This window comes from Musca domestica, unplaced genomic scaffold (genome assembly GCF_030504385.1).
Source record: "Musca domestica strain aabys unplaced genomic scaffold, Musca_domestica.polishedcontigs.V.1.1 61, whole genome shotgun sequence".
Classification (NCBI taxonomy): Eukaryota; Metazoa; Arthropoda; class Insecta; order Diptera; family Muscidae; genus Musca; species Musca domestica.
Genome location: NW_026712367.1, coordinates 1,852,034 through 1,880,015, shown reverse-complemented (window position 1 = coordinate 1,880,015; position 27,982 = coordinate 1,852,034). Strand labels below are relative to the sequence as shown.

General features: G+C 35.2%; 2 protein-coding genes and 1 non-coding gene across 5 annotated transcripts; all 3 read left to right on the top strand.

The window, feature by feature from the left end:
* The first annotated feature begins 882 nt into the window (after positions 1-882).
* On the top strand, positions 883-6,548 carry LOC101892788 (serine-rich adhesin for platelets). 2 transcript variants are annotated; one of them, XM_020036411.2, is made up of 5 exons: positions 883-1,582; positions 1,661-2,209; positions 2,443-3,769; positions 6,068-6,220; positions 6,281-6,548. In XM_020036411.2, exons 1-5 carry the CDS (start codon positions 1,195-1,197, stop codon positions 6,285-6,287), a joined length of 2,424 nt encoding a protein of 807 aa, XP_019891970.1. In that variant the 5' UTR covers positions 883-1,194; the 3' UTR covers positions 6,288-6,548. The 2 variants fall into 2 exon arrangements, with proteins under 2 accessions (XP_019891970.1, XP_019891969.1); XM_020036410.2 differs by having other exon boundaries at positions 1,640-2,209.
* A 6,868-nt stretch (positions 6,549-13,416) lies between these two features.
* LOC131805822 (U2 spliceosomal RNA) lies at positions 13,417-13,612 on the top strand. Its single transcript, XR_009343842.1, has one exon. It is a non-coding gene; the product is annotated as a U2 spliceosomal RNA (small nuclear RNA).
* A 2,132-nt stretch (positions 13,613-15,744) lies between these two features.
* On the top strand, positions 15,745-27,932 carry LOC101893078 (alanine--glyoxylate aminotransferase 2, mitochondrial). Of its 2 annotated transcripts, none has more exons than XM_005182451.4 (5): positions 15,745-15,962; positions 22,663-22,987; positions 23,056-23,753; positions 23,821-24,203; positions 27,529-27,932. In XM_005182451.4, exons 1-5 carry the CDS (start codon positions 15,941-15,943, stop codon positions 27,658-27,660), a joined length of 1,560 nt encoding a protein of 519 aa, XP_005182508.1. In that variant the 5' UTR covers positions 15,745-15,940; the 3' UTR covers positions 27,661-27,932. The 2 variants fall into 2 exon arrangements, with proteins under 2 accessions (XP_005182508.1, XP_005182509.1); XM_005182452.4 differs by lacking the exon at positions 27,529-27,932 and adding an exon at positions 24,438-24,684 and having other exon boundaries at positions 15,746-15,962.
* Positions 27,933-27,982: the final 50 nt, after the last annotated feature.

The window sequence follows — 27,982 nt, the reverse complement described above, 5'->3', positions numbered from 1 at the left end:
CCGGCGTTTGAGTTCTTGTGGCCAACCAAAAGTGCACATTTTCAGCTGGCTTCTTTGGCAAGTAAACACGATCATTTTGTTTGTTTTCAAACTGCTGCACAATGCATATTTTTTTGTCATCGGAGAAAACCAAATTCGGAAGTTCACCACTTTTGGCCAAGCGAAGCAACTTTTTAGTTCTTTTGAGTCTATTTTCTTTCTGTTGCGGTGTAAGTTCTTGAACTTATTGGAATTTCAATGGCTTTAACCCGAGCTCATTTTCCAATATTTGCCGAATGGAATATTGCGATATGTTCAGCTCACGAGTCATTTTTCGGCCACTGCGACGCGGGTTTCAATTAAGTCGCTTCTTTATTTTTCGAACCATTTCTGCTAATGTCGCTATTTTCTGTTTTCTTCCGTTCACTTCGTTGACGTCTGGCTGGAGTGCTCTAAGGATAGTGGAAAATTCTCACCAAAATGCTTTTGTACGCCTTTAAACAATATAAAGAGCTGTCACTGAAATAATTTTAACAGCTGTCGGACGAGTGGCTTTGATATGACAGCAATCTGAAGTTGGTGGCCGTTTTTTTATCACGCACTGTATGTTTGTTTTTTTTTTTTTTATAAATCATACATTTTAAGTAACAAATAAACCGGAAAAAATCATACATTTTGTTTGCATTTCTTAAAGGTAATTGCTTTACGTTTTTGACAGATAGATAAAGATAGATAAAGAAAACTTCATCTTTGCATCTTTTTCTTCTACCGTTTCTTTTTTTATTATTATTATTTTTTTTTGTGATATTTTCATTGCAAATACTTCCAAACGACTTGACGTTTCGACATACTACCTAATACTTTTTGATTTTTCTGCTAACCATGCACGTTGAATATTCGATCCATAGTAGTAAGAAGAAGCATTTCCTTGATTGTTTGATTGTATTGTCACCGAAAAAGAACGTTTTTACTGCAAAAATTAATTACATTTATTAACTTTAAGTGAATTTTTAATATATTTACAACGCCACACTGCAGTACACCCACATATTTACAAAATACCATAGGTTCGAAGGGAAGACGCAAAAGAAAACGACGAATAGAGGACAATATATATTTTTTACCTGCAGAAAAAAAGACGGTAGAGAAAGGAATAGAACAGAAGCAGCAGCAGCAGAGTTTATATAAAAGTTATACGGCGGTCTTGAAAAAATAATGGCTAATGAAAATGACCAACAGCATCATCCGTCTACGTCTACACATAGCGCAAGTGATTTACAAACGGACTGTGAAAAGAATGCCTTGGATTCCATGAAAGATAGAGAGGACTGTGGTGGTGTTGGCAGCGGTGCAGCTGCCGTTGGCTGTTCAGGGACAACCACTGGCGAACCCAAAGAAGATGCTGATAACAAAGATGAGACAAACAGTTACTATCATCATGGCAATGGCGGCAGGGAGTGCGAGGAAATGCCAACAGCAGCAAAGGGTAATTTAAATGATTTAGTTGCAGATTTGTGTTTAAATGGTCATCGATCGCATGCTCAAGCCAGTGGTTATGGTGATTATCAAATGTCAGCTAGATCTGGATCCGGAATACATGAAGGTAAGTTCCATGACATCGAACAGTTGTGTTATGAAGAAAAAACCTTTCTCACATTAGATAATGGCTGCCACAATACAGGTGTAAGTGGTGATGCGAGTTTTACCTCAAATGCTGCCTCTTTCACCACAAGCAATTCTACATCAACACACAACATTCAGCCAACAACAGCACCCACCCAGAATTCATCGTTTTCCTTTAAACATTTCCTTAGCAGCAGCAGTGCCCACACTGCCCCCTCCACTACAGTCACATCATTGGATCCGCCACTGAGTGTTAGCAGCAGTACGTCCACAACATCATCAAACTCTGTCATATCTACAACACGTTCCCTTCAAACATCAACCGGTGCCCGTCCCAAGGTTCCACAATCCAATTCGGTATCGTCCACCCTAACTGTTAGTGGTGCAACAACAAATTGCGGTATGGATGGTTTGTCGTCGGCGACAAAAATGAAACGTTCACCACGTTTCTCCTCATTTGACTCGCAGGCGAGTCTGGCAGAGTATGCTGGGGCATCGAACACAGCCGATTTGCCAGCAGGAGAAGCTTCGTCGGGAGGTGGGGGTGTAGGTAGATCATCGGATTACCGTCTATATCCGGATGAGAGGGAACGTGATCGATTTGCAGGTGAGTTGGGTTAAAAGTTTACAGGATCAGCAGTTGTGTCTGAAGTCGTTTGCCAAATAGGGAAATGGATTATTTGTAGCAGAGATATGTATCTCCAAAATTCTTGTTTCATCTGACCGGTAATAAAGTTTTTAGTCTGAAGCCGGGATACTGCTAAATCCAATTTTCAAAAGAAAACCCATTATTTATTTACGGCACATAGCTTAATTTATTTTTTCTTATCTTTTTTTTAGAATGGAATCTCCCCACAAATACATCCACAATGACGACAAATTCTTCAGATTATGATCGAGGGCAATATGTGCCACGTTCTTATTCAAACTATGAAATCCCCAGGCCACAGACCTCGCCACGGCGTCGTGTTGGCATTGGTGCTAATCGTGATTCGAGACCCACCCGTTTAACTTTGAACACTAATTCAAATGCGACCATGGCTGCCAAATTAAAATTGGATTTGCCTATAAATCAAAATAACAGCGGTGGGGGTGGTGGTGGTCCATCGAGTTCGTCAGGTGCATCGACGAGTAGAAGAAGTGCCCTATCATCACGTCCATCAGATTTTCAGCCCCCAAATCCTTTGCCTGGTGGCGCAGCAGCTGCTGCAGCATTACCCGATTTTGTCCAAGATCATTGGATGGATTCCTGGTACGCTAATGATATGCATGTCAATTCACCACCTTCATCGCCCATAGCAGCGTTTGCCGAAGACATGCCAGGCAGCAATGATCAGGCTGTGGGTGGTGGTGCCAGGTCACGAAATCATGATAATGCTCCCTTGCCAGGTCCAGCCGATATGGGCGGTTTCAATATGGGTTTGCCAGAGCCACCCTCATCATCGGTTGGCTCAAAAATGTTGCCAGATTTCCTGTCAGACGGCCCCATAATACATTCGTCACAGCGCTTGGCTGATATTGCCGCCGGTTTACCATCAAATTCAGTTGGTTCCCCGGAAGAGTCAACATTAAGCACACAACTTTCAAGGTTACGTTCAGATAATACCCTATTACAGCGCGAATTGGACGAGACACGAGCCACCCTCAGTGAACAGACGGCGAGAGCAAATAATTTAGAACGACAACTATTGGAACAGCAACGTTTACATAAATCAGAAACAGAGGAGACACTGGATAGTAATAAAAAACATTCAACAGCCGTACAAAATCTTGTTACAAAACTTAAACTACAGGTACAACAGTTAACCTCTGAGGTGGAAATTTTAAGGCGTGAAAGGGATTTAATGCGTGAAGAAGGTGCTGTCGGTGGTTGTAATGTGGCAGCGAACTGTGATCGATCGCCTCCTAATTCATATGCAGCTGCTGCTGTAACAAGCAGTAATCGTGCTGGTACTGCCGGCTCGACGAATTCAGCAGCTGCAGCGACAACTGGCGGCAGTGGTGGTTTGGGAGGTGGATGTATGGGTGTTAGCAGTAGTACAAGTGTGGGTGGAGGCGTGGGTGGCGTTGCGGGTACTTCGGGCGTTATTGGCCTTAGACCGTCCAGAGCACAACAGTTATCTTTAGATTTGCGGAGGGCAGCATCAAATGCAGAACAAAACCTGAGGTAAGTTGACATTTTTTTTTTGCAAACATTCCAAAGATTGGAGGTGATTATGAAGAGTTGTTTGTATGTGTGAGTGTGGACGAATATCCACAGGGCAAGTTAGGACACACAAAAGTATTGAAAATGTTGATACTTTTGTGGGCGAGGCAACATAAGGGGTTCGCAGATATATGTCATCTTCACAACAGATCTTGTGTTAGCAAAAATGCTTGGATGTGTGCAATTTGAAGAGAGTTGGATGCTTATTTCGCTTTCTTTGAGCGTTTTGTTTTTCAAAATCATGAACCCTATGTGGGGCAGGTAGCAAAATAAATGGTTCGATCTCTACCATATTTATAACAGATCTTGTGTTGATGGAAATATTGAGATGTACCAAGTCTGAATAAAATCGGATGTTATTTTCGCTTTTTATGAGCTTCAAAATGTTTACCCTTTGTGGGAGAGGTACCAGAAGGAGTGAACCGATATATCCCATCTTCACGGCAGATCTTGTTTTAGTAGAAATAATGGGATGTGTAAAATATGAAGAGAACCGGATGCTTATTTCGGATATTATGATCGTTTTGGTTATTCAGAACTTCGACTCTTTGTGGGGGAGGTACCAAATAGAATGGTCCGATCTCTACCATCTTTATAACATATTTTGTGTTTGTGGATGTATTGAGATGTGCCAAGTCTGAATGGAATCGGATGTTAATTTCGTGATTTATAAGCTTCATTGCTATTCAAAATTTTGACCCTTTGTGGGGGAGGTACCAGAAGATATGGACCGATATATTCCATCGTCACACCAGACCTTGGATTAATAAATAATATTGTGATGTGTGTAATTTCAAGACAATCGGACTCTTCTACGTAACATTTTCTAAGAGTTATAATTATTCAAAATGTTAAACCTTTGCGGGGAAGGTACTTGTTGGAGTGAACCGATATTGTCCATTTTCGCACCTGAATTTGCACTGATGCAAATATTAGGATTCGCAAAGTTGCAGCAAAATCGGATTATCCTTTCTCTTTCTGTGCAGTAAATAATTTTCGTTGAAAATGTTTCACATTTTGTGTGGGAGGTACCAGAAGGAGTGGACCGATATTGCCCATCTCCGAACTCCATCAAAGTTTGACAATAACATTACGATGTACCAAGTTTGCATCAAATCGGGTACTCCCTTCGAGAGTTATCGTGCTCACCAGCTAGCCAGATGGATGGATGGACATCCCTAGATCGGCTACAAATGTCCTGAAACGGATTTGAGCCAAAGAGACATAGGGTATAAAACCGTTATTTTGATAAGGCACGTTTTGGTCGTATCAAATGACATATATCCTCTCTAGCCATATGGCTAAGGGTATAGCCAGGGTGAGGTGAATATTTATAGAAATATGAATGATGAATATAGTTTTTGATTCAACTAACTCAAATAATGAAAATTTGTCGTCCTATTTTGGTTCTCTTTAAGTGAGGTGAATATTTATAGGAACTCACCACATCACAGATAACTGTAATTTTTGATTTGATTAATTCAAATAATGAAGATTGTGGCCTTTGTTGTGATAATCTCTCTATTTTGGTACTCTTTCGGTGAGGTGAATATTTATAGGAACTCACCACGCTCCTGATAAATGTAATTTTTGATTTAATTAACTCAAATAATGAAAATTGTGGCCTTTGTTGTGATAATCTCTCTATTTTGGTTCCCTTTAGGTGAGGTGAATATTTATAGAAACTCACCACACCATAGGCAACTATAATTGTTGATTTAAATAATTCAAATAATTCAAATTGTGGCCTTTGTTATGATAATCTCTCTATTTTGGTTCTCTTTAAGTGAGGTGAATATTTATAGAAACTCACCACGCTACTGATAAATGTAATTTTTGATTTAATTAGCCTAAATAATAAAATTTGTAGTCTTGTTATGATATTCTCATTATTTTGGTTTTCTTTAAGTGAGGTCATTATTTATAGAAATTCACCACACCACAGAAAATTATAATTTTTGATTTAAATAAGTCAAATAATTCAAATTGTGGAATTTGTTATAATAATCCTTCTATTTTGGTTCTCTTTATGTGAGGTGAATATTTATAGAAACTCACCACGTCCCTGATAAATGTAATTTTTGATTTAATTAACTCAAATTATGAAAATTGTAGTCCTTGTTATAAAAATCTCTCTATTTTGGTTCTCTTTAAGTGAGGTGAACATTTGTAGAAACTCACCACACCTTAAAAATGGCTTGATACAAAAAATTGTAATTTTTCTGCATTTTTAAAACGTTTTCTTTCCCCTCATTTCAGGCAACTATTGGCTGGTGTGGATAATTTACGTCAAATGGCGGCAAATATAGAAAAATCTGAAACTCACATAGACTACGACGCAAGTCCAGATTTATTTTCAGATTTCATAGACGATTGTGATGATTATGAAGAATATCCCGGTGGACCGGCTTTGTAAATTGTCTATTATATATTTTTAATTTTCAAAATACAAATTCTGTTTTCTATTTTTAGAGAATAATTAATTATTATATAAACAAAAAGAAAAAACAAACAATGATGCTAATGATCATAACAATGATGATGAAAATGATAATGATGAGTAAAGTGTAACTCATACAAAAAACACTACCCCAAAAATATATATACATATTTAAACCAAACAACAAATTAAAACTATTTAATAAAAAAACACATTGATAACAACAACAACAACAAAAGAAAAGAATTTCACTATTTAAAACAAAATGGAAATAAATATTATTAAAAAAAAAAACAAAAACGAAACAAAAAATACAACATAAAAGAGCAAACTAAATGGACAAACTATTAAAGTGAATATTTCAAAAATATCATGTTCCCTATATTTGCAAATAAATACAAAGAACAACAACAAAAATATAAGAAAAAACACAAACAAATACTTAGTTGTTCGAATATTTTTATAGTTTTTTTTTTTGTGTTAAGTATTTCCATAGATGCCCCCCACAAACCGTGAAAAATAAACGCATCTTAAAGATGTGTTCGCGGAGACTAATGCCAGCCTGTTTGTTTTATTCCTTCTTTCGTTCCTTTCTTATATTGTGTTGTCTGTCTGTGGTTTAGTTAAATAAAATTAAAAAAAAATACACAATAAAATATTATGATAATAAATTATGGCAATTTAATAAATATATAGTTTATAATCTTTTTTTTTAATAATATTAGAATATAACCAAAACCAAAACAAAACAAAAATATCCACACACACATTAAGCAAAGTTAATAAAACAAACAATATACAAAAAAAGAAGATGAAGAGAACAATTATTTTTTTAACAACAAACATAAGCAATAATTACAACAACAACAACAATGCACCTTAACGCCACATACATTAATAATAAATAGCTAAATTATTTTGATTTTTGGTCAATCAAAATTCCAACAAGAAGAAATTCCAAAAAAAAAAAACTAATTTCACAAATAAAATTTGAAATCGACAATGAAAAGATTTTGAAAGTCAAGGGTGACACCAAAAGGAAATGACTAATACATTTTGAGGAAATGGAAATAGTTCGACTTAGAAAAACTAACCCCGCATTTTTAAGATATGTTCTGCACATTCTGAAAATGATTTTATTTTTAGAGTACCTAAAGGGTGATTTTTATAGCTACTATCTCTTTGGCATCAATGGTTTAAAATATTTATGCACGTTACGTATTTTGAATCAATGTCAAACATCTTAGAAATCATTGAATTTTATTATAAAACTGAAGGATATGCTACAAAGTTCTTCTGGCTCTTCTGTATTCAGCAACAAAGCTCATTTTTCGATACAGAATTCGGGATTTTGGAGTGAAGATCGGCATGAAGCGTCACAGGGTGAGATAAAAATCTGCAACAATGTCAAACGCCATGATTTTTATATATTTTTTTTTAAATTTTTTTGAATAAAAGCAAAAAATGTCGGAAATAGTATCAAATTTTAGAATAAGTTTAGATTTGTTCGAATTTGTCACCTTTGGCACGAATTATGGCCTTCAAACGGCCAATGAAACCGTCACACGCTGCCCGAATGTTGCTCTGCGGTATTTTGGCCCATTCCCAGCGAAGCTCTGGCTTGAGGTGATCGACATTTTGGTATTTTTTAGTGCCAACCTTGCTTCCCAAAATACTCCAGACACAATAGTCCAACGGATTGGTATCCGGAGATTTTGGTGGCCATTATGCGCTGGAAATGAAGCGAAGAACCACATTTTGTAACCTTTCTTGGGTGGCGCGAGCTGAGTGCGATGGTGCTGAGTCCTGTTGGAATGTCCAAGGTCTGCGGCCAAAATGTTTGCGTGCCCAAGGCTTTAATACACCCTCCAGAATATTTTCGCTGTGATATTCGGCATTTATTCTGATGCCACGGTCGATTAATACGAGTGGAGAGCGACCATCGGCTGTTATGGCGGCCCACACCATCACCATGGCCGGTGCTTGAGTTCTGGTGGCCAACCGAAGGTGCAAATTTTCAGCTGACCTCTTTGGCAAGTAAACACGATCTTTTTGTTTGTTTATAATCTGCTGGACAACGAATGTTTCCTCATCGGAGAAAAACAAAATTCGGTAATTCACCACTTTCGGCCAAGCGAAGCAACTCTTTAGCTGTTTTGAGTATATTTTCTTTCTGTTGCGGTGTAAAATCTTGTCCTTTTTGGAATTTCAATGGCTTTATCTCGAGTTCATTTTTCAATATTTGCAGAATGGAATGGAATATTGCAATATGTTCAGCTCACGAGCCATTTTTCGGCCACTGCGACGCTGGTTTCGATCAAGTCGCTTCTCTACTTTTCGAACCATTTCTGCTGATGTTGCTGTTGTCTTCCGTCCACTTCCTTCGGGCTACGCTACCAGTATCACGGTAACGAGCGATGGTGTGAGACACAAAAGATTTACTCACATTTTAATGGTGGAGTGCTCTGACCATAGCCACTTGTGATTTTCCAGCCAAATATAAAGAAATTACACTATCACGCTTGTATTCCATCACGAATAACTTTTTTTTTTCTGGAAAATTCTTACCAAACAATGAACAATATAATGAGCTGTTACTGGAATAGTTTTAACAGCCGTCGGACGAGTGGCTTAGAAATGACAGCAGTCTGAAGTTGGTTGCAGTTTTTTTCATCTCACCCTGTATTGTTGCTTTTCTCAAACTTAGCAGCCACAGACCAGAATGATTTTAATTTAAAAAAAAAATCTTTTGGATAAATCAAATGAAGTTTCAAAAAATATGTGTGATTTTAGTTGAATTATTTTCAGTTCCTCAAGATTAACAAACACTGTATATTTATTTTATTTAAAAAAAATGAACAAAACATCACTTCGATAATATAACTAAAAACTAAACAAGCTTTGCTAAAAAACAATATCTTAAAAATAAATTGTTATAACAAAAAAAAAAAAAAAAAAAAAAAAACTACGAAAGAGAAGGAGAAATAAAATTAATAAAAATAAAATCTAATAATAAAAACACCAAAATTATTAAAATACAAAATACAATTGAAATTCTTTAGAAAGGTGTGAGATGGATGGGGATTTCCATCGAAATTTGTTCGATATCGATTGGGAGAATTTGACCCCGGTGTTCAAACGTCACTACATCTTGTCATACCCTGTCTGTCTGTTTAAATCACGAAACAGCCCACATTATTTGAAGTAGAGCTTTAACATTTGGTAGAACAATTTGTATTGCGTCTAAGATGGTTGGTAACATGTTACAATGAAGAGAAGGTAGGCCAACTTTGAAAAAATTGCAAGTATAGAGGTCAACCTGTTTTGCTTGTAATGTCAGAATTAGTATCAAAACAATAAAAAATCAAACAACTTGTTACATTTATTTTGAATAAATAATTGAAAAACGCGATAACTGAATGAAAGGTCAACATTTCTTTTTAAAATCATGTATTATTTCGCTACAAAAACTCTAGATTTTGTCGATGCATACGTTGAAATAAACATTTTGAAAGCACCCGAATTTGTACATTTTCTGAACAAGTTTTTTGTTATTGAAAAGAAAACACATACATAAACAAATAAAGATGTCATTTTAAGCCAAGAAAATAAAAAAATTAAAATCATATGGTATCATAGCCTTGATATCATTGTACCATGGTTGGTAATTGCCCCTATATAACGGTACCTTCCAATATTCGGTATTTTTATGATTTTCGCCACATTTTTTAACGGATTTGTCTAAAAATTTGTTTTTGTGGGTCATAATGGGTTCTAGCTCCGGTGCCGAAACATTGTATGTATTGGTCCACGTTTTGGTATAGCCCCCACGGAATTTCACGGATTTGTCTAAAAATTGGTATTTCTAAGACATAATGGGTTCTAACTCCGGTGGTGAAACATTGTATGTATGCGTCCACGTTTTTGTATAGCCCCCATATAACGGTACCTCCCTATATTCGGAATTTTGATGATTTTTGGCACATTTTTAAACGGATAAACGATAAACTTGATTTTTTAAACAATTTTAGGAGGATATTAGATACAAATGTGGATTTTTTTTAAAAAAATTTTAAAGGATATTGAGGATTTTTGCAAACATTTTTTTAAAGGATATTAGATGGACAATAAGCGTGGATTTTTTAAACATTTTTTAAAGGATATTAGAAGGACGATTAATGTCTATTTAAAAAAATAGAGAATATTAAAAGGTCAATAAACGTGAATTTTCAAACCATTTTAGGAGGATTCATAAAGGACGCTGAAAGTGATTTTTTAAACAATTTTAGAAGGATAAAAACCGTGGATTTCTAAACAATTGTAGAAGGATCCATAAGGACACAAACTTGGATTTTTTGAGGATATTAGAAGGACTATAAAGGGAGATTTTGTTAACAATTTTTAAAGGATATTAGAAGGACAATAAACATGTTTTTATCAACAATTTTAGTAGGATATTAGATGGACGATAAACTTGGATTTTTAAAAAATGTTCGGAAAATATTAGAAGGGCAAAAAGCGTGGATTTTTAAACATTTTTTAAAGGGTATTAAAAGGACAATAAAAGTGGATTTTTAAAAAAATTTCGGAGGTTATTGCTTGGAAGATAAATCTGTATGTTTTAAACAATTTTTAAAGGATATTAGAAGGACAATAAATATGGATTTTTTAAACAATTTTTAAAGGATATTAGAAGGACAATAAACGTGGATTTTTAAAATAATTTTTAAAGGATATTAAAAGGAATCCAAACGTGTATTTTTAATGGATATTAAAAGGATTCCGAACGTGGATTTTTAAAGGATATTAAAAGGATTCCAAACGTGTATTTTTTAAATAATTTTTAAAGGTTATTAAAAGGAATTCAAACGTTGAATTTTTAAATAATTTTTAAAGGATATTAAAAAAGAATCCAAAAGTGGATTTTTAAAATAATTTTTAAAGGATATTAAAAGGAATTCAAACGTGGATTTGTTTAACTATTTTTAAAGGATATTAAGAGGAATACAAACGTGGATTTTTTAAACAAATTTTAAAGGATATTAAAATCAATCCACACGTTGATTTGTTTAATTGTTTTTAAAGGATATTAAAAGGAATCTAAACGTGGATTTTTTTAAATAATTTTTAATGGATATTAGAAGGACAATAAACGTAAATTTTTTAAATAATTTTTAAAGGATATTAGAAGGACAATAAAGGTCGATTTTTGAAATAATTTTAAAGGATATTAGAAGGACAATAAATAAATTTTAGAAGGATATTAGAAGGACGATAAACGTGGATTTTTAAAAAATTTTAGAAGGATAACTAACGTGGATTTCTAAGCAATTGTAGGAGGATCCATAAAGGACACAAACTTGGATTTTTTTTGAGAATTTTAGAAAGATTTATAAAGAATACTGAGCGTCAATTTTTATACAATTTTAGGAGAAGCTAAAAAGAATACTAAGCGTGGATTTCTATATATAATTTTAGAAGAAGCTATAAAGAATACTAAGCGTTGATTTTTATACAATTGTAGAAAGATATACAGCGAATTCCTAAAAGAACAAAACAAGTGAATTTATTAACAATTTTAGGATGATCAGCCTGGACACAAAGCATGCGTGTTTATGAACTTGCTTGAGGCTCCAAAAAGAGCAGAAACACTTTTACAAGGATATAAAATGACTATAAAATTATTTTTTTTTAATTTTTAAAAGTAACCATAAAAGACCATTATCGCGGATTTTGTAAGTAATTTTCAGAGAATTCATAAATAACTACAAACGTGTATTTTCAAACAGCCAAATACCTTCCCTGCTTTGAGAAAATAAATCCAGCCACCCAAACCCTGTTTTACCCAACAATCAGCGTGACCGTTGTGCCACTAAAGTATCAATTTTGCCACTTTTTTTGGGCTTTGATACCTTTGTGCCACTTTTTTATTTTGATCCTAAATGAGCCACTTTTTTGAATTTTTGTGCCACTTTTTTATACATTGTGCCACCTTTTTTATACCCTCCACCATAGTAGGAAGGGTATATTAAGTTTGTCATTCCGTTTGTAACACCTCGAAATATACATTTTACACCCCACAAAGTATATATATTCTTGCTCTGCATAAAATTCTTCGTCGATTTATCAATGTCTGTCCGTCTGTGGAAATCACTCTAGCTTCCGAACGAAATGAAGTAAGTTGAAGTAAGTGCTGGTCTTCATCTTCGTATAGCCCCCATATAAAGGTGCCCCCGATATTCGGCATTTGGATGATTTTAGCAACATTTTTTATCGGAATTATTTCAAACTTGGTATTTGAAGTTCGATAGATACTAAAGCATATGACAGGAGATTGTCTGTGTAGGTTTACTTCTTCTTATAGCCCCTATATATCGGTACCCCGATATTCGGTATTTTGATGATTTTTGCGACATTATTTACGGGAATTATTTCGAATTCTGTATTTGAACTTCGTAATGGATACTACAGCCTATGCCGGAAAATTGTCTGTGCAGGTCCACGTTTTATAACCCCAATGCACCTCCCTATATTCGCTATTTTATTTATTTTAGCTACATTATAAACAGATTTTTTTCGCATTTAAATATTATAATAGTTTATGACAAAATTTGCCTATGCAGGTCCACGTCATCGTATAGACCCTAATATACGGCTACATTCAGTATTTTTAAGATTTTGACAGAATTTTTACCCGATTTAATTTTTTTTTTTTTTTTTTTGTGAAAATTGCCAAATTTTTACCACATGGTGGAGGGTATTCAAAGTTCGGCCCGGCCGAACTTACAACTTTTTTACTTGTTTTAAATAAAATGTGAAACAAATTGTGTCACTTTCTGTGCCACCATTTAAAGTGATATGTGCCACTTTTTTTAAGAAATGATACTTTTTGTGATACTTTTTGAAAATTTCCAGCGGTCACACTGCCAACAATGTAAAGGATGAAAACATTTATTGTGGCTCTCTCTTTTTCTCTCTCTCTCTCTCTCTTCATTTCAGATAGAAAGACAATTTAATATTTTCAAAGATCATCCCTTATAAAAGTGAAAATCATTTTTGTGATATTTCTTATTTTTAGTCATTTGCTGCTTCATGTGCTCCACAAATAATTCTCAATCACTCCGAAAAAATGCTCACTTATAGTGTTATCCTTGTTCGGTGTTTGGTTATCGCTTCTCGGCCTTATGGCTAAGATCAAAGTGTAGTATCTGTTCTTATCAGCTTAACATCTGATAGATCCTCCATCGGAGGACAACAAATGTTAAACTGATTTTTGGAAATTGACGGAAGTCTAGGGGCTTGCTCCACTTCTGTCGCGGGTTGGCCCGGTATTGCAGTACCGCCGGGATTTCGACCCACTTTACTTTTATACATTGCATTTATATTCAAATTTTGGAAATGAAATATTTTTTTTTGAATTTTAAGAAATATTTTTTTCAAACGATCATTGGAAGTCCAAAGGATGTACTGTTTAATTTTTATGGGAAATTTGGAAAGAATATCAGTTATTTTCGTCGATTTAGAAAAAAATTATGTTCAGGATTCGTGCATGTCCGAAATGCCAAAAATTCAAATCTAAGCGCAATTTTGGCCGCTTGAAACTCTGACCAAAAGATCCAGTTACTGGACAATTCGCATTACATTTAATACAGATTGGGGAATGTTCTTGAGAGCTCCAGTTATGTTAGCAAAAATGTTTGTATGTGTGAAATTTGAAAAGAGTTGGATGCTTATTTGGATGTCCAAAATTTTGACCCTTTGTGGGTGAGGTACCAGAGGGAATAGACCGATATATCCCGTCTTCACAGCAGATCTTGTGTTAGTAGAAGTAATGGGATGTGTGAAATGTGAAGAGAACCAGATGCTTATTCCGGATTTTATAATCGTTGTGGTTATTCAAAACTTTGACCCTTTGTGGGGAAGGTATCAGAAGGAATGGTTCGATCTCTACCATCTTTTTAACAGATTTGGTGTTGACGGAAATATTGAGATGTACCAAGTCTGAATGGAATCGGATATTAACTTCGCGTTTTATGAGCTTCATGGATATTCAAAATTTTGACCCTTTGTGGGGGAGGTACCAGAAGGAGTGGATGGATGGAGTTTACGGATATTGTCCATTTTTGCACCTCACGTAGCACTGATGCAAATATTAGGATTTGCAAAGTTGGAGCAAAATCGGAATATCCTACCACCTTCTATGCAGTTATCTATTTTTTTGACAATTTTGACCTTTGTGGGGCAGGTACCAGAAGGAGTGGACCGATATTGCCCATCTCTGAACTCAATCTAAGTTCGATAATAATATTACGATGTACCAAGTTTGGACCAAATCGGATACTCCCTTCGAGAGTTATCGTTCGCACCAGTCAGACAGACGGACGGACATAGCTAGATCGACTCCAAATGTCCTGAAACGGATTTTTTTTTCAAAGAGACCTAGGATCTAAAACCGTTATTTCGATGAGGCACTTTATGGCCGTATCAAATGATACATACCCTCTCTAGCCATATGGCTGAGGGATAACTAGCCATATGCCTAAGGGTATAATAATCGAATATTGTTTATACATCTGTCGGCAAACCGACGGTTACTCTTTAATTTGTTAAAAAAATATCGTTGAAAACTCCCTTTAAACGGGATCGTAGCAGGTCAAAATAATCTGCAAAATTCTTTGTTTTAAAATTCTATTATAAGTCCCAGAATATACCACAGTTTTCATGCAAAAGAGAATGAAGCTACCTTACTCCCTCAGAAAGAAGTTTGTGGATGATTCCTGGAAGCAAATGTATGCCGGCGGATTGTTGCAATATTTTTAGCCCTTTGTATCCTTCCCACGTAATGGATTTGGAATGTAGCAAGTTCACAAGTTCAAATTCTATTGTGTCCTCCGACTAGGTCTAGCCAAATTTAATATAGGCTTAATGAGAGACAGCAATGTCTATATGGAGTGTTGGAATACAGGGTGGGGATATACGTGATATTAAAACACTATACACTTGATATTAAAAAAATAAATGGATTTAAAAAACAGCAATAAAATTGGATGATTATGCCTCTACTAGTCCTTGCTATTCCTTTAAAAATTCCACGATTTATATACTGCCAGCAGATTTGGCCTCCCCAAAACTTTTTGGCTACTCTAGTTAAGGTGATCACTGCAAAACGGGTTTATTCTGGACTATTTGAATGCAGGAAAAAAATAACAACCGTTTAATAAAGTCCATTGCTAGTTAACACTTCAAGTTGAGACGAGAGAAAAGCAACCCAAAGTCTATGTTAATGCACAGGCAAACATGTTATGGACAGACAAAAATTGACAGCATTATACCAGGAGAGTGAGAATAAAAAAAAAAAAACAGACACACAAGAGAAAGAGTGCCAGAAAATAGTTGTTAGTGTGCAATTGACTTCTCAATAACCGTTTGATTATGGGAACGACACCGGCCGTTTGCTAGCTGGCTGGTTATTCCGGGACAAATGTTTCAGTTTATTTGCTGGTGTGGAAAGTAGCGGTCGTGTGATTGTGTTTTTTTGTAGATCAACAGCAGGTCTTTTGATAACTTGAACGGATCGTTTAACATAACAAAATATCAACAAAGTGACAATTTAAAAAAAGTTTTTTTTGTTAAATAAAAAATATTAATATAAATAATAGAATATTTAAGAGTAGCTAAATTGTCAGTGCAATATGATGTCGCGTAATATTCTAGGTAGGTTTTTATTATTTTTTTTCAAGTGAAATGGAAATTTATTGATGTTGACTTTTTCTTCTTTTGCTATTCTCTTACTCCACGATTGTGTTTATGTGGGTCTATGCAAATACACATTGGGGTAGAGCGAAATCGAGTTGCAACTTGCAAGTTTCATCACTTGTTTTAGATCCTGTGGATATTTCAGAATTTATGTGGATCCACACATATTTGTGCATACAAGTATCTATTGGATTTTGAGATTTTATTTCGAATTGGCGCCTTGTTCAGGCCTCACTGCAAAAGAATAATTTTAATTAATATTCTACTACATGCGCGAGAATTCTGGATAAATAGAAAATAATAATTTTCTATTACATCCACATTTTTTATTTTATTCCCTTTAATATTTCTAGTTCCTAGAAGTTAATTTATATCAAAAAATTTAGCAATTTTACATTTCGCATATGCTTCAAAAAGATAGATACAATCGCCCAATTAACTGAATAATTTATTAAACCTTTGTTACACAAAATTCGCACACTTTTTTAAGGTATTTGAATGTGAAGAGCATTGCTATGATAGCAGGGATGGGGAATTAAATATTTGAGAGTGTAACAAGCTAAAAAAAATGTTCTCAAAAGATTTTTGGAAAAAAAGTTGAAAACATTTTTGGACAAAAAAAAAATTCTTTTGGAAAAAATTCACATTATTAATATTAGGACTGGTTTAAGAACAGGTTAAATAGTAGCAGTCGCTTTTGCAGGCAGATGCATACCCTTAGCCAATGCTCGATTATTTAAATATATTTTGACTTCTGTTATGATTATTGAAATTGTTGACCCTCTATGGCGTAGGTTACGAAGAAATGGACCAATATTGTCCATTACGTATCGGACCTAAATAAATATGATACAAATATTGTGAAGTACCATGTTTGGACTATATCGACTAGTTCCTTCACTTTATATGAGATATATGATAATTTTTAGAGAATGTTAAAATGTGTGTGAGGTACCACCGAAGTATTCCATTGTCATGCTTCATTTAATACAGATAAAAATATTGACATGGATAAAATTACAAGAAAATCGAACATTTATATCCAATTTTATGCGAAATTATAAATTCCATATTCATGTCAGGTTTCTGGTAGAGGGAAATATTTAGATATAGGAAGTTGTAAGGAATCGCTGACTTGTTTCGCAAGTTATGACAGAAAAAAGTATTAAAAATTGTGGCCCCATGTGGGTGCAGTACCAGAAGGAGTTTGCAGATATATATCATCTTCACAACAGCTCTTGTGTTAGCAAAAACGTTTGTATGTGTGAACTTTGAAGAGAGTTGAGCGTTTGAGCGTTTTGTTTTCCAAAATCTTGAACCCTATGTAGGGGAGGTACCAGAAGGTATGGTCCGATCTCTACCATATTTATAACAGATTTTGTGTTGATGGAAATAGTGCGATGTAACAAGTCTGAATGGAATCAGATATTAATTTCACGTTTTATGAGCTTCGTGGATATTCAAAATGTTGACCCTTTGTGGGGGAGGTACCAGAAGGAGTGGGCCGATACAACCCATTCTCACAGCAGATCTTGTGTTTGTAGAAATAATGGGATGTGTGTTATCTGATGACAATCGGACACATACATGACATTTTAATAGAGTTATAATTATTCAAAATGTTGACCCTTTGTGGCGGAGTTACTTGATGGAGTGGACCGATATTGTTCATTTTCACACCTGACCTAGCACTGATCCAAATAATAGGTTTCGCAAATTTCGAGCAAAATCGGATTGTCCTTTCTCTTTCTGTGCTTTAATTATTATTTTCTTTTGAAATTTGACATTCTGTGTGGTAGGTACCAGAAGGAGTGGACCGATATCGCCCATCTCCAAACACGATCTAAGTTTGATAATAATATTACGATGTACCAAGTTTGGATCAAATCGGATACTCCCTTCGAGAGTTACAGACGGACGGACGCACATCGCTAGATGGATTCCAAATGTCCCGAAACGGTTATGGTCCAAAGTGGTGAAATTGGCCGTTCAATATTGTATTTTCAAAATTCTATGTTGCTCCGGAACAACTCTAGTTTAGTAATGCAATTCGATTTTTTCGAAATTTTTTCCAGAGGTACTTATTTTTATCCTGATTCCGAGAAAATGTCTGATTCTGGAAAAAATTTCGAAGAAAAATCGAACAGTCTTTACAAAACTAGAGTTAAGCCGTTGCTCCATAGTCTTATCAACATCCATCAGATATATTCTAATCTTAAAAATGACATTTAGTTGACTTAAACTGCCTAATTTTTATACCTAACAAAAGTATTTCAAACATAGGTTACACAAGGTACGAAAAGAACACATTCGCGTTGCCATCTTTACTAATTATTATTCCTCAATTGTTTATGATTGAAGGAATTGTCTGTCCAGGAAAATGCTTTCCGTGGGAATAGAATTCCGAGCGGATATCTATGATTTGGCCCTCAATTCTTGTTCTATGAAAATGTGAAATGAAAACTTTTATAAAGGAAAGAAATGTCAAATGGAAAATTTTATAATGGAAATATTTTTCATTTCATATTTTCATAGAATAAGAATCCAGCCCTTGGTTGAATATGAATATTAAAAACAACGTTTTAAGATATTTCATTCTCTCTGACAATATAACAAAATTATTCCGCTCGAAAAAATATTCTAAACTTTAGTTAAGGCCCTACCTATATAAAATCACAAAAAATAGGCCAGAACGTATATATTCTTGTCTATCTTCCCAACCACTTGTTGATAACATTTCGTTTCATTTTTTTTATTATAACGTTAATTATGATAATAAAATATAACAACAAATACCCCCAATGGTAGACCAACAGCAAAGACAACAACGGGCATGGCGTGTGTGTTGACTTTGCGTATTATACCGGGTCCCAAATCTCTATCATTTATTAGGGCATTAATTGGACAGTTTGTGCTAATAAAATAAAATTTGCTAAACTGATAAGAAAACTAGATTAGAATAATCTGAGGTATCTACGTATAAATATGTACAATTTCAATTTAAATATATTATTTTTAGATTACAGAATAAATATATTCAAAAGTTAATGGATATTTGTGAGGCATATTTAAAAAAAAAATCAGAGAACCTACCCATCCACTCGACAAACCTTAGAAAATTACTGGATAAGGGGGCCGGTGTTAAAATAAGCCAGGTAGAGGCATGCCTGTGCAATTGCCACCCAACTGAAAAGCCCTCCAATTAGATAAGATAAAACAAGGAAACATTTTGCCTATTTTTTTTAAATTCGTTAAATTGTTCAATAATGCAGATTATTTTGAGGGAATTCTCTTGCCCTTTCCATGTCCCATGTATTCGTGAAGCAAAATTAATGCAAATATATTTGTTTACGGCGTCATTTAGTGGCGGACAATGTGAATGGCATCAATGTTGTTTATAAACAATGAATATGTAAATTAATAGGCAGCACTGTCAGGGAGGCCATACATAAGGCACCTGCAGGAAAACAAATTAATAAAACATCAGATTTTTTAATTTTGAAGAAAAGTACTTTTCGGAATTGAAAACATGGATTTTTTTTTTCAAAATATTTCCAAGCATAGGTGAAAAAAATGTAAAACGTTAAAAAAATAAATTTGAAAATTTTCAATTTTGAAGAAAACTACTTTTAGAAAAGAATTGAAAACATGAAAATATGAAATATGGAACATGGAATATTTCCAAGCTTAGGTAAAAAAAGTAGTAAAGATAACCTAGATTAAAAAAAATTAATTTGAAAATTTTCAATTTTGGAGAAAACTACTTGTCGAAAAGAATTAAAAACATTGATTTTTCTAAATATTAAAAAAAAACATTAAACGTGGATAAAAAAAACATTAACAACGTGACTTAAAAAATAATTTAAAATAACGACATAGAAAAAAATAACATTTTTTTTTTAAATAAGGAAAATTAAATACAAAACAAGTTAAAACGTATCAGATGTAAACCGACAGATGTATACCCTCAGCCAAGGTTCGATTATTTCAAAATATGTTTACCCCTGTTATGATTATTCATTATTTTTATCATTATTTATATTATTTTCGTTGTGGAGTGCACATTACGCATATGTGGGACTTTAACACCAAATCGGATGAAATATATATATGGGGGCTCTAGCTATATCTGAACCAAAATTTTAAGTACTTGCTTCTTTGCTGAATTCCGACGGAAGTACCAAAATTCAGGACTTTTTGACAGATATTGGTCATTTCGTGCACAATTAACCAGAATCGATTGAAGATATATATGGAACCTATATCCAAATCTGAACCGATCTTGATAAAATTTAGCAGAGGAACTTCCGAGCTCTATAAGATATCAGCTACCAAATATCATTATTGTCGAATGCATATTACGCATGTGAGGGACTTTAACAGCAAATCGTATGAAACATATACAGGGTGAGATAAAACAACTGCAACAAAGTCAAACGCCATAATTTTTACATTTTTTTTTTAAATTTTATTGAATGAAAGCAAAAATTGTCGGAAATAGCATCAAATTTTAGAATAAGTTAAGATTTGTTCGAATTGGTCAGTTTTGGCACGAATTATGGACTTTAAACGGCCAATGGAACCGTCACACGCTGCCCGAATGTTGCTCTGCGGTATGTTGGCTCATTCCCGCGAAGCGCTTGCTTGAGGTGATCGACACTTTGGTATTTTTTAGTGCCTACCTTGCTTTCCAAAATACTCCAGACACAATAGTCCAACGGATTGGTATCCGGAGATTTTGGTGGCCATTGTGCGCTGGAAATGAAACGAGGTCTGCGTGTTTGCGTGTCCAAGGCTTTAATACACTATCCAGAATATTTTCGCGATAATATTCTGCATTTATTCTGATGCCACGGTCGATTAACGGAGAGCGACCATCGGCCGTTATGGTTGCCCACACCATCACCATGGCTGGCGCTTGAGTTCTGGTGGCCAACCGAAGGTGCACATTTTCAGCTGACCTCTTTGAAAAGTAAACACAATCATTTTGTTCAAATCAAACTGCTGGACAACAAATGTTTTCTCATTGGAGAAAACCAAATTCGGCAGTTCACCACTTTCGGCCAAGCGAAGCAAATCTTTAGCTCTTTTGAGTCTATTTTCTTTCTGTTGCGGTGTAAGTTCTTGCACTTTTTGGAATTTTAATGGGACCGATAAATTCCATATTCAAAGCAGATCTTGTGTTAGTAGAAATAATGGGATATGTGGAATATGAAGAGAACCGGATGTTTATTTCTGATTTTATAATCGTTATTGGTTATTCTATATTTTGACCCTTTGTGGGTAAGGTACCAGAAGGGGTTCGCCGATATATATCATCTTTGTAACAGATTTTGTGTTAGCAAAAATGTTTGAATGTGTGGAATTTGAAGAGAGTTGGATACTTATTGCGATCTCTTTGAGGCTTTGTTTTTCAAAATCCTGAAACCTATGTGGGAGAGGTACCAGAAGGCATGGTCCGATATCTACCATCTTTATAACAGATCATGTGTTGATGGAAATATTGAGATGTACCAAGTCTGAATGGAATCGGATGTTAATTTTGCGTTATATGAGCTTCATTAATATTCAAAATTTTGACCCTCTGTGGGGGAGGCACCAGAAGGAGTGAACCGATATATTCCATCTTCACAGGAAATCTTGTGTTAGAAGAAATATAGGGATGTGTGAAATATAAAGAGAACCTGATGCTTATTTCGGATTTTATAAACGTTTTTGTTATTCAAAACTTCGACCCTTTGTGGGGGAGGTACCAGAAGGAATGGTCCGATCTCTACCATCTTTATAACAGATCTTGTGTTGATGGAAATATTGAGATGTGCCAATTCTGAATGGAATCGAATATTTGTTTCGCGTTTTTTAATCGTTTTGGTTATTCAAAATTTTGACCCTCCGTGGGGCAGATCCCAGCAGGAGTGGGTTGATATATCTCATCTTCGCACCAGATCTTGGGTTTATAAAAATATTGTGATGTGTCTAATTTGAAGACAATCGGACTCTTAGATCACATTTTGTAAGAGTTATAATTATTCAAAATTTTGACCTTTGTGGGGGAGGTACTTGATGGAGTTTACGGATATTGTCCATTTTCGCACCTTACATAGCACTGATGCAAATATTAGGATTTACAAAGTTGGAGCAAAATCGGATGATCCTTTCTCTTTCTGTGCAGTGAAATATTTTTTTTTAAATTTCAACCTTTTGTGGGGGAGTTACCAGAAGGGGTGGACCGATATTTCCCATCTCCAAACTCGATCTATTTTTCATAATAATATTACGATTTACCAAATTTGGATCAAATCGGACACTCTCTTCGCCAGCCAGACAGACGAATGAACGAACATCGCCAGACCGACTCCAAATGTCCTGAAACGGATGTGGTCCAAAGAGACCTAGGTTCTAAAACCGTTATTTCGATGAGGCACGTTTTGGCCGTATCAAATGATATATACCCTTTCTAGCCATTTGGCTGAGGGTATAAAAATGGAACCTGTCAATATAATTGTGTACAAACAACAATCTCCTCATTCTGAATGGTAGAATGTGTGGAGACGAGGATGTACATCTTACCTTCATAAGTGGGACAGAGGGAAAATATATAAAGAAGTTATGTTATTTTTTTAAATATTAATAAAGTACTAAATTTTTTCCATTTTAGCCCATTCCAGCCGCTTGATACGTCCAGGACGCCAGCCATCTCGCCGCACGTCAACTTTAAACTCCAAAGCCGCACCGGCCACAGTGACAGTGCTGCAAAATGAAATGCCTGATTGTGATCATAAGCCGCCCACATATAAGGGACCCAGTTATGAAAACATCACGGAACTGAGGAGGAATCATTTGACACCCAATATACAATCCTACTACAAGAAGCCTTTGCTGATCAGCAGTGGTCATATGCAATGGTTGTACGATCATGATGGCAATCGTTATTTGGATATGTTTGGAGGTATTGTGACCGTGTCCGTGGGTCATTGTCATCCGTAAGTAATGGGGGGAATGGAATGGATTTTGAAAAAATTTGATTTTAATTTTTTGTTTTTTTTTTCAGAAAAGTCAACAAAGCCCTGGAGCAGCAAATCAAGACCCTGTGGCACACCACCAACATTTATATGCATCCCAAAATCCATGAATATGCCCAAAAATTGACAGCCAAATTCCCTGGAAATTTGAAGGCAGTTTGTTTTGTCAATTCCGGCTCGGAGGCGAATGACTTGGCCATGCTCATGGCCCGTCTACATACCGGCAATCAGGATATTCTAACCCTGCGCAATTGTTATCATGGTATGTCACCGTATACCATGGGATTGACAGCCCATTCAACATGGCGTTTCCCCCTGGCCGGGGTATCCAATGGCATACATCATGTCATGAATCCTGATCCTTATACCGGCATATGGGGTGGGGCCAATTGTCGTGACTCTCCCATACAAACAGATCGGAAATGTGATTGTTCCGTGGAGACGGGATGTAAGGCAACGGATATGTATTACAATGAATTGGAGCAGACATTTAAATATTCTCTGCCACGGGGAAAAGTGGCTGCCATGTTTGCCGAATCGATTCAGGGTGTGGGTGGCACTGTACAATTCCCCAAGGGTTATATTAAAAAGGCAGCTGAATTGGTTCGGGCCAATGGTGGAGTTTTTGTGGCGGATGAGGTGCAAACCGGTTTTGGTCGTACCGGTGATCATTTCTGGGGTTTTGAGGGTCATGGAATTGTGCCAGATATTGTGACCATGGCCAAGGGTAAGGAGAAAGGGAAACTTGCCACCTAAAATCGAAAGAAAGTAAATTTTCAATTTTATTTCCCCAGGAATTGGCAATGGATTCCCCATGGCTGCCGTGGTAACCACTCCCGAAATAGCCAAGTCCCTGGGCATGGCCTTGCATTTCAACACCTATGGCGGTAATCCCATGGCCAGTGCTGTGGGTATTGCCGTGCTCGATGTCATTGAAGAGGAACAGCTGCAAAAGAACTCCCTGGAAGTGGGTACCTATTTCCTCAACAAATTGGCCGAACTGAGGGATAGCTACGAAATTGTGGGTGATGTTCGTGGCAAGGGGCTCATGATTGGTCTGGAATTGGTTAGCGATCGTAAAACCAAGGCACCGCTAGGAGTACCACATGTCCTGGAGATATGGGAACAATGCAAAGATATGGGTGTTCTCTTTGGTCGTGGAGGTCTCAACGGAAATGTAAGTGGTATTTTTTAGAACTTTTCTCTCCAAAGCCTTATATGGTGTCTATGGTCTGGCTTTTTACGTTTTTGTTATTGCTTTTGGTTTTGGGCTTTGTCTGTTGTCCTTTTTTTCTGTGTGGCTTCGCTTTGCTCTGTCTTTTTATGAAATTCGTATTGTTACGGCTTCTTATTTTCTCCAAACTATGTTTTTTTTCTATCTCTGTCTCTCTCTTTTTCAATATCTTTACAGATTTTCCGCATTAAACCTCCCATGTGTATCAATAAATCGGATGTAAATTTTGCCGTGGATGTCCTTAATCGTGCAATTTCAGATTTCTTAGCGAAAAATTAATTTTTATCATTTGTTTTTTTTTTTAAATTTAAATTTAGAAAATGACTTGAAAATGTCTTCCGATTTTCTAAGACTTGTACTGAGACTTATATTTCTAATAGAAAAATTTTATATATATACATACGTATTTAGGTCTTAACTATTGGAATAAATATTATTATTACTAACTTTTATAATAAATCAAATCTATCGTTTATTAATTAAATTAATATTCTAAATTCAAATGTTTAAAAAAATGGAGAGAGTTGGGGAAAAGATTGCATCTCACAAGCCTAGGATTCCAAATTAAAGAATTGGCATGGAACTACTTCTTCACCGTCAAAATAAAACCTTAAGTTCAAACTTAAATAACATTTCCGTGTGGAATTTTTCTCTTTTCCCTCTAAGCTATCATTAACAAAAATTAAACTTGGAAAATATTTCTGAGAGAGAATTGTATATTTCTCCGGAAAAAAATCTCACTTCCAATCATGAATATCCTAGGCGGAATTATATTTGCACGGAAAGCATTTTCCTAGAGATACAATTTCTTCAATCATAAATAACTGAAGAAAAATAATTCGTGAAGATGGCAACGCGAATAAGTCTTTTTCGTACCTTGTGTAACCTATTTTGCATAAATTGGTTGCAAATTTGAAGTTATTTTTTTTTTTTTGTATAAAAATTAGGCAACTTAAGTCAACTAATTTTCGTTTTTATACCCTACACCCTATGGAGGGTATATTAAGTTTGTCATTCCGTTTGTAACACCTCGAAATATATATTTTAGACCGGCTTAACACTAGTTTAGTAAAAACTTCATTTTTTTCGAAATGTTTTCCAGTGGTAGGTATTTTGACCCTGATCCCGGGAAACTATTTTTTTTCTTGGGGAACGGACCCGGGACCCCAGATTTTTGCCCCAAAAGTCCGGGGTCAATACCCCGACTAGACCCGGATCCAATTACCCGATATAGACAATTTAGGTATATTCAACAAGTGGTGAGTGGGCACGGTTGGGAGTTTTATAAAAAATCCGGGTCCAAAAAATCGATAATTTGACTATAACTTCGGAACCGTGACCACTTACCCTTCATGTGACCACTTGTTAGATATACCTACATTGTCTATATCGGGTAATTGAATCCGGGTCTAGTCGGTGTATTACCCCGGAATTTTGGGTCAAAAATCTGAGGTCCCGGGCCCGTCCCCAAGAAAAAAATAGTTTCCCGGTATTGTAATGGCTTATGACAAAAGTTGCTTATACAGTTCCATATCGTCGTAAAATAAAATAATAAAATTTACCAAAACTTTTAACGGATTTTATTTTTTTGAAAATCACCAAATTCGTTCTAATGGTGGATGGTATTCAATGTTCGGTCCGGTCGAACTTACAGTTTTTTTACTTGTAAGGTTCTCAATATATGTGTCATGTAGAATTTTGAAAATACAATCCAACATAGAAGTTTAAAAATACAAACCGAAACGGTCAATTTCAGCAATGTTTGTTGGATGCTTTTTTATACCCTCAGCCAAAGAGAAGGTATATATCATTTGATAGGGCCAAAAAGTGGCTCATCGAAAAAACGGTTTTAGATCCTAGGTCTCATTGGACCAAATCCCTTTCAGGACATTTGAAGTAGGTATAGCGACGTCCGTCGGTCTGTCTTTCTGCTGGCTGGTGCACATGAGAACTCTCGAAGGAAATATCTAATTTAATCCAAACTTGGTTCATTGTAATATTATTATCAAACTTACATTGAGTTCGGTGATGGACAATATTGGTCCATTCCTTCTGGTGACGCGCCCACAAAAGGTCGAAATTCAAAAAAATATTTTACTGCACAGAAAGAGAAAGAACAATACGATTTTGATCCAACTTTGCAAAGCCTGATATTTGCGTTAGTGCTAAGTCAGGTGAGAAAATGGACAATATCAGTGCAAGCCATCAAGTACCTTCCCCACAAAGGGTCAAAATTTTGAATAATTATAACTTTTCTAAAATGCGATGTAAGTGTCTGTTTGTCTTCAAATTCAAATATCGGTCCACTCCTTCTGGTATCTCCCCCACAAAGGGTTATAATTTTGAATAAATATGAAGCTCATAACACGCAAAATTAACATACGACTCCATTCAGACTTGGTAAATCGCAATATTTCTATCAACACAAGATATGTTATAATGATAGTAGAGATCGGACCATTGCTTCTGGTACCTCCCCCAAAAAAGGTCAAGGTTTTGAATAACCAAAACGATTATAAAATCCGAAAAAGTATCCGGTTCTCTTTCTATTTTACACATTCCATTAGTTTTACTAACACAAGATCTGTTGTGCATATGGGATATATCGGTCCACTCCTTCTGGTACCTCCTCCACAAATGGTCAAAATTTTGAATATCCATGAAGCTCATAAAACGGAAATTAACATCTAATTCCATTCAGGCTTGGCACACCTCAATATCTCTATCAACACAAGATCTGTTATGAAGATGGTAGATATCGGTCCATTCCTTCTGGTACCTCCCCCACAAAAGGTCAAGGTTTTAAATAACCAAAACGATTATAAAATCAGAAATAAGTATCTGGTTCTCTTCTTATTAACACAGAATCTGTTGTGATGAAGATATATTTGTCCACTCCTATTGGTACCTGCTCCATAAGGGGTCAACATTTTGAATATCCTCGAACGTATGGAAGAGGTGTGTGTGAATTTTCCCCTTATTTTTTACGATACTTTGCGATATAAACTTTAGAAACCTTTTCTACAAGTGTCTTCTATTTTCATAATCCACTTGATTTCCCCGTAATTATTTTTGGTGTTACACAGCGTTATCAAAATTTTAAGCATCGTAATTATAACGATTTTTGTCGGTAACTCAAAAAAAAAAAATTGGTTAGAAAACCTCATGATGATTTCGATAATTTTCAATTTTGCTGAATCCCTCATTACATTTGCTGTGGAACTCATCTCAACTTTTTCACTGTTTTTGTTTTTTTCTTCTTCAATAGATTATGTGTCTAAAACCGCCCATGTGCATCACGAAAAACGATGTTGATTTTGCCGTTGGTGTTTTCGAAACTATTTTATCGAATCATTATCTGAAAGAGCCACGAAATTGGAGACAATATGAGAGGAAATAAACAAAAAAACACAGTTTGAGTTATATATTCGTATTTTTTTTAAATTTATTTTTATAGCAATATATCTTCTTTATCACACACACTAATTTTATGACAATTTTTTCCAATAACAACAAATCACATACCTTGTTTTTTTGTTTGTGACACATTGTATTTATTTTTTATTTCGTTTTTTATTATGCTTTTTGTGTCTGCTGTGTGTTGTTTTGTATATTTAAAAAATAAGCTTAATATTTTTTGTTTTTATAAATAAATGACAAATTTTTACTCTATTATAAAGTTTTTTTTTTGTTTTTATTAATTTCAGTTGTTTTTTTTTGGC